The 16,257-nt window shown below is 37.5% G+C and overlaps 4 protein-coding genes across 6 annotated transcripts in view; 2 read left to right on the top strand and 2 right to left on the bottom strand.

The window, feature by feature from the left end:
- LOC125771689 (synaptic vesicle membrane protein VAT-1 homolog-like) overlaps positions 1-16,257 on the bottom strand; it is a 443,804-nt gene that overhangs the window by 44,541 nt on the left and 383,006 nt on the right. The window lies entirely within an intron of this gene.
- On the bottom strand, positions 196-939 carry LOC125771717 (uncharacterized). The gene has a single exon (XM_049442654.1). It carries the CDS (start codon positions 881-883, stop codon positions 269-271), a length of 615 nt encoding a protein of 204 aa, XP_049298611.1. The 5' UTR covers positions 884-939; the 3' UTR covers positions 196-268.
- On the top strand, positions 1,451-1,915 carry LOC125771724 (uncharacterized). Its single transcript, XM_049442665.1, has one exon. It carries the CDS (start codon positions 1,503-1,505, stop codon positions 1,839-1,841), a length of 339 nt encoding a protein of 112 aa, XP_049298622.1. The 5' UTR covers positions 1,451-1,502; the 3' UTR covers positions 1,842-1,915.
- LOC125771715 (uncharacterized) lies at positions 3,643-4,335 on the top strand. The gene has a single exon (XM_049442652.1). The coding sequence runs from the start codon at positions 3,687-3,689 to the stop codon at positions 4,122-4,124; it is 438 nt and encodes a 145-aa protein (XP_049298609.1). The 5' UTR covers positions 3,643-3,686; the 3' UTR covers positions 4,125-4,335.

The following is a 16,257-nucleotide window of genomic DNA, read 5'->3' as shown; positions in this document are numbered from 1 at the left end:
TGCAAAGTATAATCTTCGATATTAGAAGCACGATTTATACTTGATCTCTCCAAATCCTAGACTTCATTAGAGGTACTTTTGTGGTCATTCAGGAACCCTTTTAGTCGACATATGTGGGACCCTAATGATTGGATTGGGATCCATATGGTGAAGTATTTGCTGTTCATATTTTAAATAAATATGTAAAACAAAGTGTTTCATTGCAGAATATAATTTGCTTTTAATGCATTGCTTGGTTTAGGAATTCCGTATTGTTCAAATCATTGTATTAAGAAGAATCGGTAGTCGTCGCCTCCTCGGTGGTAGTGGCCTCCTCGGTGGTGGTTGCCTCCTCGGTGGTGGTTGCCTCCTCCGTGGTCGTTGCCTCCTCCGTGGTCGTTGCCTCCTCCGTGGTGGTTGCCTCTTCGGTGGTCGTTGCCTCCTCCGTGGTCGTTGCCTCCTCAGTAGTAGTGGCTTCCTGTGTCGTTGTTGCAGCTTCCGTAGTGGTCGAGGCAACTGCAGTTGTAGGACTGGCAACAGAAGTTCCCTCCGGTGCGGCAGTACTGGTGGTCGGTCGATGAATGAACGGTGGTCTCAACCACCACGGACGACCATTGCCTTCGAACGGAGGACGCGGATGCCATGGTGGACGGAATGGAGGAATCTTTGGGATGGGCCACCACGGTCTGTGGGGAAGGCGTCCGAAGATACCGATCGGTTGAATGCCGGCATTAACTTCTGCAGATCCGGAAGCGTCGCCAGATTGATCGCTTTCCGACGAACTACTGCTGCTAGAGTCACTGCCCCGTGGAGGTGCTGGTGGATTCGGATGTAATGCCGGTGAGGTAGCAGCCGAAGCTACCGCAATGATAGCGGCGGCAAGGAATATGACACAAACCTTCATATCGTTGTTGATTTCGGTCAGAATACTCCTAGAAAGGAACTGATGATTGTTGCTGTGTGGGATGCGACTTATAAACCAAAATTAAGGTGAGATAAAAATTCAATACGCCGCCACGTAATGTATGCGGAAGTGCTGACAGATAAGCGTATTAAGGTACGGATCCATTTGGACAAATATTGAATTGCATTTTAAATATGATAACGACAAATAATCGAGTGTGGCAAATTATCACTAATAACCCATTTTTCTGACTATCATTAAAGTTTAGATCACTTTGAGGTAATCATTAGATCGAGTTCCATGGAGCTTCACACTTATCATGAAAGTATGAACTCATTCAAAGTCGTCACGAAACACATCTAGAGCTTAGTTTAAGCTACTTTCACTAATTCCCAGTTGATTAACGTTCTAATAAATTCCCCGTCACCAGAAACATCCATCAAAACATTGACACAGCTGCAATAACTGCAACAAACAACCCTCAGGTACGTGCGCACTTTGGAATATCTTTATCCGAATGTTTGATTATTTTAAGTCCCTTTTCTTGCTATATAAACTGACTACCGGCTTAGATGATTTAGACCTCTTTCTAAGCTACTGTCAACGAAAAACGATAAGCATGAGGTGCATTCTATCGCTGCTGTCTGCCTTTAGTGTGGCGCTTGTTGTTGTTGTGGCCATTCCGGCGAACTTCCATTACGGTGGTGGCGGTGGTTACAATATCAATGGCACGGGACAGAGCTTTAACTTCTCCGGCGACAGCAACGGTACATCCTCTCTGCCCGATTTTAGCCAATTTCTACCAAACCTGACGCAGCCTTCGAATGGATTTGGATTCCCGCAGTTTGACATTTCATCAGCGTGGACCAACTTTACCAACGACATTTCGTCCATCTTTCCGGGGATTGGTGGAGGTTTCCCATTCTTCGGTAACGGACTGGGCGGTTTATTTGGCTAATGCGAATTGAGACGCATGGGTTTGTAGTGAAGCAAAAGCAATAAAAATGATTTAGAAGCAATAGAAGAATCATATGTCAGGAACTTTATTTTATTTCAGAGGGATGACACGATTAAACATCACAAGATAAAAGAAGAATGAAGCGAATTTGTTGTTCTCTCGTTTACATGAGGTATGTTTCCAATTTAGGTTGCTTAAGCGGCCTCAAACAGTATTAAATTTTGATTTTGAAAGCTTGTTCTTCACTTAGAAACCCTAAGGAGACACTAGTGCTTCTAGATATTTATATAATTTGTGAAAATGTTTTAATGGACGTACACTTCAAAACAAAGGTCGCTGTTTCTTACCTCAAAAACAAATGACGATAGAAAATTAAGTAGATAAAATAGTTATGAAACGATAAAATAGAATAATTAAAATTGAAAGAAAAGAAAAGAAAAGAAAAAATAAGAAATAAGTAAAGCTAATTGTTCGACAGCCCGCGACTTGGACAATATTTCGGTTCGTTCGGGATCACTGCTCAGTCCGGGAGTTACATTAAGACTTATTTACATTTATTTTCAGGTACTCTATTATACTCACCAACTTATAATCTATGCACTAATACAAAATTCAAATGTCATCCAAATTTCTCTCTTTCCTAACGCACGTATCGCGTGTTGCCTACGCATAGGCGCAAACACTAATATCTACAATGAATTATTTGATGACGAGAAAGAACGCAAATAGCATCATAAAACGCCTAAAATAATGCAATCAGCTTAACAAAATTGATTTGTGAATGGTATAATTATATTTTTTCATCACTTTTAACGAAAAAGGTGGTAACAAAAAGGTGGCCTAACAAATTTACGTACTAACTAAACTAAAGTTAGCTAAAGGCAAAAGACTAAAAAGCATGCTGATTCGTTTCTAACTTTATCATTCTCTTCGCAGAATGAAACAGCTGATAAATTAGTCATCGAAGGTCGCAGGTCTAAACAACAACACCAATCACAATCACTTATCGAAAAGACACACAATCAAACAGTGTAAACTCTTAATTTACGACTTTTCATAAACATCAACAAATCATAACTAGGTTACGAATCAGTCATATTAAACTAACACATAGATAAATGTTTAACATAGATTCTCTTCCAACATGTCGTAACTGCGGACTTCAAGTTGCATTTAGGCACATTCTTACGGAATTTTACTTTAGAGAGAAAGTTTTGCAAGCTAGATAACAACATCGATTTTCGTTCCTCATTTAGAATCTCAAAAACGGTTGGTAAAATGGTCTTAATAAATCGAATTTATTTAAACAAATATAACACTCCGAAATATTTTATACATAATATACAATCTGCCATCCACACGATAATGGACCCGAGTTATCTTACAATTTACTAAGCAATCACCTACGCAGAAAATTTGCAATAACTATAGCCAGCGAATCACCTGTTTGTCATCTACCTTTTCTCCTCTTTCCTATATATATGTAAGAAACTCTTATGTTTCAAAGTATCTTGAACAGTAGATCCAATCATTCTCTTCCTAGACCATGAAATCATCTCTTAAATAGTTTTTTATTTTTTATTATAGTAAGTTTGCCTAGTCACAGCGTCCCTTCATTGTTGCTAAAACATGTCGCAAGGTCAGTCGACTTTTGCATTCAATTATCATTTGCGATGGAAGCTGTTTCAACAACAACCCATTGCAAAACAATCAAATATTGAACCAAATGGAACGCTCGGTGCATTTTTGTATTACTTCCCGAAGCTTGTTCGGGGCGGTATAAATAGTTCATGTCTGCTAGTAAGCACCATCATTAACAGTGAACTGCAAGCTGCAATAAGAAACATGAAGTTAATATTGACGATTCTGTCCACTGTTGGGATGTCGATGGTGTTTGCACTTCCGGCACATCATCATTTCCGCGGTGGAAGAGGCAGTGAATCAGACAACAATTCCACCAACAATGGTTACAACTATTCGCAACCGGCGGATAATTCCTCTGGTAGCCCGCGGTTTGGGTTCAATCCACCGTCTAACATCCCAGGTTTCGGAAATGGACAACAATCTGGATTACCATTCTTTGGCAATGGTCAAGGACAGAACGGGTTTCCGAGCTTTGGAAACGGCCAACAATCTGGACAGGGACAGGGTGGTTTTCCGAGCTTTGGAAATGGTCAACAGAATGGAGGCTTTCCATTTATCCCTAGCAATGGACAGGGATTCGGAGGATTGCCTAATTTTGGAAACAACCAACAGGGAGGTGATTTTCCGTTCTTTACATAAGATTAAGTAGAGGATCCTTTGCAGTGGAAAGCCTAAAAGTTTTCAAACTAAAGCAAAAATGCTCCTGCAGTGCTTTATCAGGGAGGAAAAAAAAAAACATACGAATCACTCAAATACTTATTTGATGAGAAGTTTACTAAAAGAGATTTTGTGTACAGTATTTGCGAAATATTTGTTCGAATAAAAATGTTCTAAATTTGTTATATTGGAATTTTTTGGATGCTTTACAATTTGTCGTTTTTTATGCTTTTGATTCAATGTTACGTTACTTTCTTAATATAATTGTGACGTATGAAGGTAATATTTGTAAGATTATTGCATAACTTTAGGTGTTTTATTCAGTTGGTTATACTTTTCTGTTGGATGTTTTATCATTAAGTTTTTTTTATCTGTTTGTGTCATCATTTCACTCGATAGCGTGCTAGACTGGGACTTCAAAATCTGCTTCTTCTTTAGCTATCGCTACAACCTCAAGAGGTAGCCTGTTGTTAAAGGATAGTCAGTCCTGCATAGGGGCGTCCAGTCCGTATGGGACTTGATACTAGGCCCTGTCGTATAAGACCGGCGTCGCTACTATCTCTACCACCGGACCATAATGGTCTGCAATGGCGAAACTTTTTGTACACCTCCGAAAGTAAGGAAAAAATAGTTGAAGCATACTTTCAGGCGCTGTGAACCAAAGTTGCTATTAAAACCGAAACACGTAGCAGGAAAAAAAAGCTTTCTAAAACTAGAACTACCGGACCAGTTATTTTCACATGAACGCTTCATTTTCATCACATTAATTAATGGTGTTAAACAGTTCTTTTGGGGCGGCCCGGAGGTGCACGTGATAAACGGCGCCGGTCCATACGGTAGGACGGGGTTCAAATCCCATCCGAACCGTCCCCCTGCAGCAAGGACTGACTATCCGGCTACGTGGTAAAAATAAGTTTAGTAAACCAAAGAAATGGCCGGCGTGACCTGTAAGGACGTTAAACCCAAGAAGAGAGAGAGAAACAGTTCTTTTATTTCTTTTGTTTATTCATTTTATTGGAAGTTCTAGTGTAAATCAGGATTTCTCTGTAAATAGGTAGTTTGAGCATATCAAAGGTAGTCCACTTAACCAAATAGATTGGGTTAAAAAAAGAAATTGATTTACTTAAAAATGGTACATAGCGTTCCCTATTATTACACATCTACTTGAATAGAAACATACCGAAGAAATATTCTTAACAACAACAAAACATAAAATAAATAGTAATAAGTATCATTACATAGTCAACGGATAATTCAACCCGTAAGGTTCTTTTAAACCGTTCACAGGGATGTAATATCTACAAACAAACCAAGAATGGATACTAGAACTACTGGATTAACCATGACAATCAGAAGTATAGAAAGAATTATGGAGTTAGTTGATAAAACGTTAGTTGATACATAATTTTTAAATATCTATGCTAAAGTATGAACCCAAAAAAGTATAATGCAGCTCTTCGAAATTGTTTATATAAAATCCCCAAAAAACGCTTTGAACGCTTGGTAGTAATAAAGAAGTATGTGAGATATAAAACTAATTTAAACTGAACTAAAAATTTAATTTTTTATTTAAAAAAAATTTTAAAAATTTTAAAATTAATTAACACAAATTGTCTACACAAAATAAAACATCTTAAGACACTTGGAATTAATTTGTGCGCCTATTACTAACAATGACTAATATCGCAAGATATTAAAATAACAGCATAAAATAAAAAAAAATGAAACCATCCCAACTGAATATCAAAGCGTACATATTACATATTAAAGTGGTTCGATTTTATCCCAAAACATTTATTACCATTTAATAGCTTAAAATGTGCGATTATTTGGAGAAAACTCATTCATCCCCATCAGCCCCATAATTCACTAGTAACACACCAAACAGAAAACGTTTTCAATGCTCCAGCATCAACATTATCCCGGTAAGAAAAAAAAAATTTCATTTCCTGCCCAACAATTTCGGACACAAATTTACGGCAATTTTCGCAATCGCTAATGAATGAAAACGAAGAGTACGCAACGCAACACAACGCAAAGCAACGTTTTGCGCCTCCGGTAAGCGATGGAAAAAGCATGCCTCAGTTTTAATGAAATAATCATGAAATAATTCCCATCTGCACTGTACTGCATTAGCGGGTGTTTAGAATGATATCACGCTTATCGTACCGTCCTACCCTCCATCGCGATCATCATTTCTTTACTCCTTTCCGGCTGCAGACGCAGCACCAAAGAATGCAAAATATAGGCTTCTGTTGTTCTTTCATTTCACTTCGATTCCGGTACACTGCCGTTAGGTTGATTGATAGTGTGGTAGGGGTTTGGTCGAAGTTGTAAAAATGTGTTACCAACGGATGGGTGTGTTTTGGGCTTTTCTTTTTGGCATTGAGCATCACGCAAAAGAACGTTCAGTGCGGCCAGAATACGTTTGCCGTTTTTCGCGTGCGCCTAGAATCCAATTTATTTATTATCCAATTACAATCGCCGTCGAGATCGCCGTTAGATTCTCGACGCCAATCGCCGCGAGTGAAAGGGAAGAGAATCCGATGGATAGAAAATAAATCAAAACAAAATCAAACTTTATGCTTGCTGCTGATTTAATTTAGCGCTAATTACATCAAACTGTAAATGGTAATTTAACCATTTTTCTATGGCCGGAATTATGTTGCGATCGGAATTTATTATGCGATTGCATAAGAGCACCATTTAAAGGTATGATGCACGTGTGCATCGTCTTATCGGATATTGATTTCCTCAACCATTTTTGGGACTTTGCGGTTTTTTGCATAAGAGCGTTTATTGTTTGCATATTTGTTTGTGAGGTATTGTGAGCAAATCACAATGAATAATGTTCCTGGTTTTTGTTTGACGCCCAAAAACAAAACACATTACGTCAATCGATCGTGTCGATCGCGTATTTGCGATTAGCGTTTTGTTATGGTTTTTTTTTTGCTCTGTGCTACGCAAACAGTTCACCATGCAGAAAGTTAAATAAGAATCAATTTCCCTTCGGTTGTACTCGATATGCTGTCACAATGGCGCACTTGTCGTACGTTGAATTATTAGCATTTCGTTAATGACCAACTGACCACCGGTGAAACATAACAAAATGACCGTCTAGAGGGCTGCAAACGCCTGCCTGCACGTGGTCTGGCAAATCAAAGTACGAACACCCTTTTTCATATGAAAGTATTAATCGTGTTAAAAAGGCACGCCCGCATGTGACGTGTGTCATCAACAATTAGCTTCTGATTATCAACGCCGGTCCTTACATAATGAAGTGTACCGAATAAAGGTTTAAAGACAAACTATACCACTACCATCAGCATAACGTGCATCTTCTACCGATGGCAAGGCAAGTGGCGTGGAAGATGAATAAGTTTTTTTTTTGGTGTGCATTTGGGTCGATCGGATCGCGCACAAGACAGTGCAGAGCCCAAACTTTGGTGACATCCAACAGTGTCCGATTGATGAATGGTTCGGGCCGTCGGGGGGAATTATGCTACACACATCAGTTCGACCGTGTAACCTTATTTCACATCCTGAATAACATATTGATATTCTGATAACACGACAAAGGTTGATCTTTTTTCGGGTGTTTTTTGCGTGACTTTCTTTCCGTTCATGCACGCGGAATTGGCTTTCAGCTAGTGTTTCTGTTGTTTTTTATTCAGTGAGTTAGCAGTTTGCAAAAAAACAGGAAGTTTGAATCGGTTGTTTACTATTTTATTAATCTTTTGTTTATTAGTGTTCATTAATAGAATTATTTGTATTATTTAACATGTTTCTGTCGTCAAAGTTTAAGATAAACATAAAATGAACAAATCAAAACCCACACGCATCATAACATGGAATTTGAAAATGGAGAAAATGAGATAAACAAGTAAAAAAAGAAAACAAACATCCATAAGAAAATATGTTAAAGAAGAACAAAAAATATCGTAAAGGAATTCTTCGCTTTTTATTAATCAAAATTAATATAAAAATTAATATAAAAATGGAGAGAAATGAAATAAAATAGAACAATAATAAAGAAAAAATTAAATAATATTCATTTAAAAAATTTGTTAAAGGAGAATAAAAATATACAAAAAGACTTAAAATTGAAGTAAACCATTTTACCATCCAAAATTTATTTGTTACTAAATACTCAAAAATTTGCTCAAAGTTTAATAGAACCTATTTGGTATGAAGAAACAAAGACAATAAATTGCAATTAAAATATGTAATTATCTAAAAGAAACGAAATAAACAGAGTAGATAAGCAAAAATAAAAGATGAACAGCGCTGATAAAAATATGAATAAAAAACAATAATAACACATTAAACCAAAAATACACTAAATCAAATAAAAGAACTAAATTACTAAAACAAAAAGAAAACTGAAAACGAAATTAAACAAATTTAATCAAATGTTTTACAAGTCGAATAACATTGCTAACATTTACGATCAAAATTCTAATTAACAAAAAGAAAGATAAAAATTTGCAATATAGTTCGAAAACAGTTTAGAACATAAAAAATTATAAAGAAAACAACTGAGAACTGAAACAATACACAGCTTAATAACCATAAATAGATCAATGGGATGATTGCAAAACAATGGGATCGTTTTGCTTCGTTAAACATGGTTTTTCGCATGAGTAAAAATATAACGAAACTTCACCGTAAAAATAAAAACAAAAAAACCGATACAATCGACACAACATCAGAACCAACGTAATGTGAAACGTAGCCCAAGAATGCTTCGTACAGGGAAAACAGATAATTAAATTACAAACGAAACGAAAAGCGAAACTTATGATGCAACCCATTTTCACATCCCTTCCAGCAGTTCATTGATAAAAAAAAACCGATTGCCCCGAAGGTATTCGCAGGTAAGGCGAAAAACGGTGATATCTGTATCGAAAGCAGTTACAGTTAAGTGTGATAATGAGGCGCGCAAAGGCAGATGCGAAAAAAGGGATAAGTTGAACAGTGAACTGAAAACGGCAAACGATTGCATAATGTATGCCAAAAACGAAAGAGAGAAAAAATACGCACACACACACACACATTATTAGGAGCCGTTAAAGCATGAGTGTAACATCTATGGCTCCGACCGTACCGAATAGACCGAATAGCTGACCGTACGTCAATGGCCGTTTTATTTGTAGCAGCTACTTGTTGATTTCGCAAACATTTCTGCAGAGAACGATCTTTCCCGCCAGTTGGTACGCGATCGCAATCCAATTTGTACAGCGCGCTGGAAGCTAATGCTTAAAGGTTGATAGTACTAGAGACTAGAGTCGACTATCCGAGCTTCGGGTTGGGGCCTCTTGCTGGGTGTTCTTAAGCCACTTGAAATGGTGTGGAGCTCGGTAGCTCGGAATCAGCATACGGGAGGAAACGATCCACACGCCACTGCTACGGGCAGCTACCGTACGGGTTGTAATTTACATCTGGAGCGCTATAATTTACCCAGTACGAACCCAGTCAGAACCCAGGCTACTCTTCCGGCGGTAATCATCCTTTCCGAGGAAGAGTACAGTGCTGGGCCAGTGTTGGGCGTTGGGCGTTTGGTTCCCGATCTACAATCAAACGGCTAAATTGTGCGTAGAGCGCGCTGCTGCTTATTTGTCTGGTGGAAGGTTTTTTTTCTTGTTTCATTCTGCTCAAGTTCTAGTTGTTACTTCTAGAGCGGGGGTTTTTTTGTTTGTTTCTTTGTTGCACTAAGATATGAGCTGATAGCGGGATGAATTTGGATTAAGTGAGCGATGTTTGATGCACTTTGGGAAGGAAATGTATTGTGGTGTGTTGGGAAGCTTGCTTAATCTAACTGATCCCAGGCGCAACAGACTATGGATGAGCTAACAGTTATGGGTTTTTGGGCGGAAGGAAATGCGTTAGGTACGGTTATCTTGAAGGCATCAGACAAATTATTACGATCGTAACTTTGAAGCGTAAACGGTGCTGAAAGTTCTGGATTAATTCTACAACTATCTGCTCGCAATTAGAAGCATAATAAGGGCTTCGAACTCGAAGATAGTATTTTTTTTTTCAAAAGAAAGAAAAAATAATCATTAAAGCTCTGAATATAATCATTGCTGTATTTAAAAAGCAAAGAATTTATACGAGAAATGATTAAAACAACTGTGTTTTAACAAATTTCTTTTTTTATTACTTTTCTTTATTTATTTTTATTAACAAAATATGTAAAAACAAAATACATAAAACAAAATACAAATTATATGCCATAACAAAGTTGTAACAAATAAAGTTAATAAAACTGAAAAATAAAAATATTAAGCAACAATGAATAACATAATGTTAAACTTGCAAAAACAAGATATAAAATGAAAATGGTATTATGTAGTGCAACAAACTTGTAACAAATAAGGTTTATAATACTGAAAAATAAAAATATTAAACGACAATGAAACAACATTACTGAGTTAAAAAAAGAGTCATAATTCAAATAGAAAATTGAATCTAAAAAAAGAAAAGAAAATAATAAATCCTTACTACGGGGGGTTACTACGGAGTCCGAATGGGATTTGAAACCCGGTGATGTCATGTAGAACTGGCGCCGTTTATCACATACACCAAAGAGCCAAGAAAATTTAAAGAAAGTTGTAAAAAGTTGTAAAAAATAAAAAAATAATAAACAATATAAATAGAAAGAAAGCAAAAACTGACAATAAACAAAACTAACAAAAGAAAAAGGAAACCTAATAAATAAAAAGGAAAAACAAAAAAATGAAAAATGTATAAAGAAGACGTGATGAAAATCTACGATAATTAAATATGATTTTTTAAATTAAATATAAATTTTTTGCTTCACTTACCCGGGATCAGTAAAGTGCCACGTTACTCTCTGTTAACACTTTACTACTTGATCAATTGTCGGTTCTTCTCTAAACAATGTTTTAATGCGCGTATCGTTTAAAACAAAAGTATCGGGTAAAGTCCTTATAGTGATTTTTATAGGTCAAAAGTAGATTTACAGTTAAGTATGTACATGGATGAATAATAAGAAATTCAATTACATAACCACCACACAAAATAAGCATAATCGTCTCGGTACAACTACGCTTAAAACAAACAAATAAGTGTACTCGTTATCTACTACCTAATCAGCTGACCGAAAAATGAATTAATTTACCAATTTTACCCGCCAAGCCAGATTAGCTGCGTTGATTACACTACGAACCTACCTCTAATTACAATCATTACCTGACTTTAAGCCAAGTGATCAGCCACTTGATACAAATTAGAAAACAAGTTGAAGCGCAAATAATACGCAAAGCACATGTACACCGTCCGATTGGAACGGATGAACAAAAAAAAATGGCAAACTTGTGCAACACCAAAAACACTCGACCCTGAATCACGAGAGCCACGGAACATGCACGGAACCATGCAAGGTTAATGCTCTCCGCGGGCGGAAAGATGCGCACCGAGAAAGCAAAAAACCCCGCAAGAATGCAATGAAAAATGATGGAGAAATTGGGTGAAAAATTACATCACACCGTTGTTGTTGGTAGAAAGTCATCCTCTCGGTTTTATGCGCAATTAGTGTCGCGCTTCATTTACGCTTCTTTATGCAACCAGTTTTGCGCTGCTTTGCAACCAGCGTACATACATATATGGAAGTGTTTCATTAAGCGTTTCGATTATTCTGTGGCCATAAGGTGTAAAAGGCAGATGATGCGGGGAACTGAAAGGGGCCCACGGACGGAACATCGTGTTCTGATGCTGATTGGAGAAGATGAGTGGTGTATTTAAGTTGTATGCAACCATGTTAAGAATCTTCTTTCTGGTGGTGGAGATTTTTTTCCCCATATGAAATATGCATCCATCCAAGAGACTTCGAAACAAACCCCAACTGCAATGGGCATAATCATTCCAGGAACGGTACAAGTTCCAAATGTTCTTCGTACAAAACTTCCCAAAAACTGACATTTCGTTTTAATCGGATCGGATCAAACACACCGTCCATGTACGCTTGGGACATGTCCGCGTAGGAGTTTGGTATTGGAAGTTTATAATTTAGGCATCGTCTACAGTCGTTTCATCCACGGTTTTTATGATTATCTTGTACGCCCATCGATTGAAACCGATCGGGTCAAACACAACTTTTGGACATCGAAGTCTCCAACGCACTTTTATTCTGAATACAACCGAATGTCCATCTAGTTTTGTTACGAGAAGTTTACCAAATTTTTTTGAGAATCCAAGACGATCTATGTTCGTCACATGGAGATGGGGATCCATCCATACACCTGCCCAACTACTCAAGCAATAAAATCAGGCTAAACTACAAACAAGATAATAACGATCGTAAAACAGCAAAACCATCTTCAGATCTGGTGAGGATAATTCACCCCGATAGGAAGATGACTCTCGGAAGGGAAATCAAGCTGTTTTTTGGGGATGCCCGCGAGAAAAAGAGGTCAAGCAGTTATGGAAGTGTACGGGGTGTTACCCATACTAATATGTGGACTTTTGAGGGGAACTCTCGTAGGAGCTGGTGGTGGTGGTGGTGGTGCCATGTAATATGATCCCTTGTCTTGTTTCCGTTTCTTGTGTACAAATAAAATTGAACGAGGGCCAATTAATTGTTTCGAAAGATGCTAGAAAATGGGATGAAATTCGATGCAATCCCTTTTTCATTGCTTGAGTTGGTATTAATAGTGGACTAAAGAGTGAAAGCATAATTGCATTGAGCGGTGAGATGTGTGAGATGTAGTACAAAAACAAACTCCCCAATCACAACATAATTATTCCGAGAAAAAGGGTAAATATGGGCGGATGCAAAATCGGCACAATCCAGTACGTCGGTGCTGTCCCATTTCGTATCGGCGAAGGTCAATAATGGTGATGGTACGAAGCTGCCAGAGTTGATCGCGTCGGTGACCTCGTAAATTGATCGTTTCGCTTGATCGAGCACGGAAGTGTAGAATGACCATTTCCCAGGTCGTGCGAGTGTGGGATTAAGTTTGCAGATTGCCCGATCGTTGGGAAACTGGCCGAACGCGTATCAACGATAAGACAAAACCAGAACGGACGTGGACTACATTAGTAGACACAGATCATAACATTCCAGATGAAAGATAGGTGCGTTAGGATCGTTTCAACTCCTGCTGGCATTAAATCATATGTTGCAGATTTTCGGTTACTTCCTTTGGCATATTTTCGGGCAAGCTTTCAGTCTGGAACTGACACGATATCATGTTACGGAATATGACAGCAAATTGAAAAGACATCCAACTGGTTAGAAACCTTCCCGTCGCGGTATTTCCATATCGAGTTCCTTCCGTGGGTTTACTTTCTTTGCGGTTTTTGTTTCGGTTTTTAGCTCTGTGTTGATTTGTGTGGGGTGTTTAGACCGAATCCCCCGAGAGGAATAACAAACAAATTATCAATTGATTAATTAATTTTATTTTAATAATAACAGAACATTAATCGAAATACGAAATCAACAGAACGGTGATTATTTTGTCCACGAAACCTTCGACACATCGTAATGTTCCGTGAGTTGATCAAGCTGACGATTGAAGGCATCGACTCGCTGCTTGTGTGACGTTTGTATTCGCGCTAGCAAATGTTTGGTTATTCGGTTTTGTTGTCTCTTTTTTAATGATTTTTCAGCTTCAGTTAGTGTGTTTTCTCTTTGTTTAGTAACTTCTTGATTTAAATTTTTATAATTAGTATCATTTTTTATGGATTTCTTCTTTTTCTTTGTGTTTTTAGGATCAGTTTTAAGGTGAAGCTTAGTTTTGCAGACTTTCTGATATTCGTTTTCCATGCTTGCTAGAAGAATTGAAACCAAATTATAATTCATAAAACACTTATAAAACTTTAAAGGAACTTAAATAAAAATATTAAATATTTTTATTTTAATTAACTGCTATTAATTAAATAATTTTCCTAATATTATCCGTAATAAAATCACATTTGAGGAAAAGTTCAATATACATAAATAAAATACCATTAATATCGTTGAACTAATTTGTCTTTCATTTGAAAAAAATGTAAAAGCTTTTTATCCACATTTTATCGACAGTATGGTGCTTCTTTTAGTCACGGTAATCCCTGTATCTGTTACTGTTTTACGCTTAAACATCGAGAAAGTTTTATAGAAATAGAAGATAAGAATAGAATATTGTATAGAAAATAAGATATATAAATAAAAGATATACAGCGAAATCGATAGCGAATAAAATAAATTATTATGTATATTAAAAACAAAAAACAAGAAAAGAGATAAAAACTTAAAAATAATTGTTTTTCTATTCCAAAACAATTAATAATTCAGCAGCTTATTTAGGATGCGGTTGAATGTTTTAATTCAAAATCATTCGTCAGATTTCTTGTGTATTGCTTCTTTATCACTTCCATTATTTATCTGTTCAACAGGACAAAAGAAATACGACTCATGGAGTCGTCTTTCTGAGGGATACGTGCGGCTCATATAGGCGGACAAGTTGAAAAAATATAAAAAAGAATAAATAAATGAAATGACGAAATTCTAACAATCACCAAGCACAAAGCATTATGATACGTAGATAAAATATGTTCAGCACTGTACAATCGTAATTAATCGTTCGCATACTCGCAAGCGTGAAATAAACGAAAAGGAAAACGAACACAATACTTGTTTGCACCATGGCACACGCTCAAACACGTCACCAAAATTGGCCCGTTGCAAATCGATGATTAATTAACAAGTTTTAACCTACAAAATGTTGACCTACTCACCGGCCGATTCACGCGTTCACTTCACCTGAACTGGAAACAGACGCACCGATACCGCGTCTATCAGCAAAACGTTCTTGACGGAAACACGCAATTTACATACGCCGACGAGTTGGTTATGATGGGTGGAATGGCAACAAACTTCACATTTCCCATTTCTCCAAATGGAAACTGTATCGTAGCATGCTACGAATCTGGTTCAACTCACGTTTCGCGGCTGTCAAAATCGTTCATCGTGAGTTTAGTGGAAGCTGAGCAGAAGGTGAAGGTTGATTAATTTTTTGGTCTCTTTTGAGTGGCCACATCCGGGTCGTCACGGGATCGATTTTTTTTTATTCGTCTCTTCCATCTCTTTCACCGTTTGTGTAAAATCCGGTGTTGACAGAAGCGAATCATGTTGGGTGCAGATTTGCGATTAAACAACCGCTTCTTTCCTCACTGTGCCACCACAATTTTGTTTCGTTTTTTTTCTCTTTTTTTCCTCGTTGCTGATGAACGAATTTTCCGCATTGGTCACACAGCCTGCTATACAACTGGACTGGAGCTTCTTTTTTGTTGTTGGTACTCTTCAGTAGTTGTTACCTTAACAGTGAGAATGGAACGTAATCTGTCTAGCAAAACGAGGGAAGAAAATTGTTTGGGAAAAAGCAAGAAAAAACCCCATCGATTAGGTGCATCTAAAAGATCGTAAACGAAAATAGAGACGGAGGAGAGAAAAAAAGTTTGCAAACAGATAGCAAAACGGTAAAGGAAATTAACGATGGCACAGCTTCATCGATCGATCGGTCCAGGTGAGGGAGGATAAGTGCGGCCAGTCAGTAGTAACATCAATCGTACACAAAAAAAAACGGCTACAAATCCGTGTCGAAAAATCCCTGACCTTTTCCGCGATTGCGTAACTGTAGTTTTGTTTGCAATTTTGTCTGTGCCAGTTGGAGTGTACGCAAGCCGCACGACACAAATCCGGAAGGGTCAAGTGCAAGGGTGATCACGACGCGCGTGTTTGTTGGGTTCTTTTGTATTTGTGTTGCTTCCGTTTCTGATGGTTCGATGGACATTTTGTGAAGGTAAAGCAATCGTAACGGACAGATGATTACGTACGGCTGATCTATTGTTGATCGACAATTGGAGGTGTTTGACGAACACCTTACGAACCGGGTGTATCTTCTTAACCCTCGTTAAGTGGCAATGATTGTCCAGGCGAGTGGAATTAGAAGCACTTAGGGGGTACAATGTGTGTCACGGAACAGTTTGAAGTTGGTGCAGATGTTTCTAATTTTTAAAATATGTTTATTCGTTTCTTTATATTTTTTATACGGTTACGGTTGTGGATAACACTAAAATTTCCAAGCGTTTGAAATGATTCTTAATGGTA

Source organism: Anopheles funestus, chromosome 3RL (genome assembly GCF_943734845.2).
Source record: "Anopheles funestus chromosome 3RL, idAnoFuneDA-416_04, whole genome shotgun sequence".
NCBI lineage: Eukaryota > Metazoa > Arthropoda > Insecta > Diptera > Culicidae > Anopheles > Anopheles funestus.
Note: the sequence above shows the minus strand (reverse complement) of the source record. Positions and strands in the feature narration are given on the sequence as shown.

What these genes read in the sequence shown, in the direction of transcription:
- LOC125771715 (XM_049442652.1), top strand. Translation starts at nt 3,687, where the DNA reads ATGAAGTTAATATTGACGATTCTGTCCACTGTTGGGATGTCGATGGTG.
- LOC125771717 (XM_049442654.1), bottom strand. Translation starts at nt 883, where the DNA reads ATGAAGGTTTGTGTCATATTCCTTGCCGCCGCTATCATTGCGGTAGCT.
- LOC125771724 (XM_049442665.1), top strand. Translation starts at nt 1,503, where the DNA reads ATGAGGTGCATTCTATCGCTGCTGTCTGCCTTTAGTGTGGCGCTTGTT.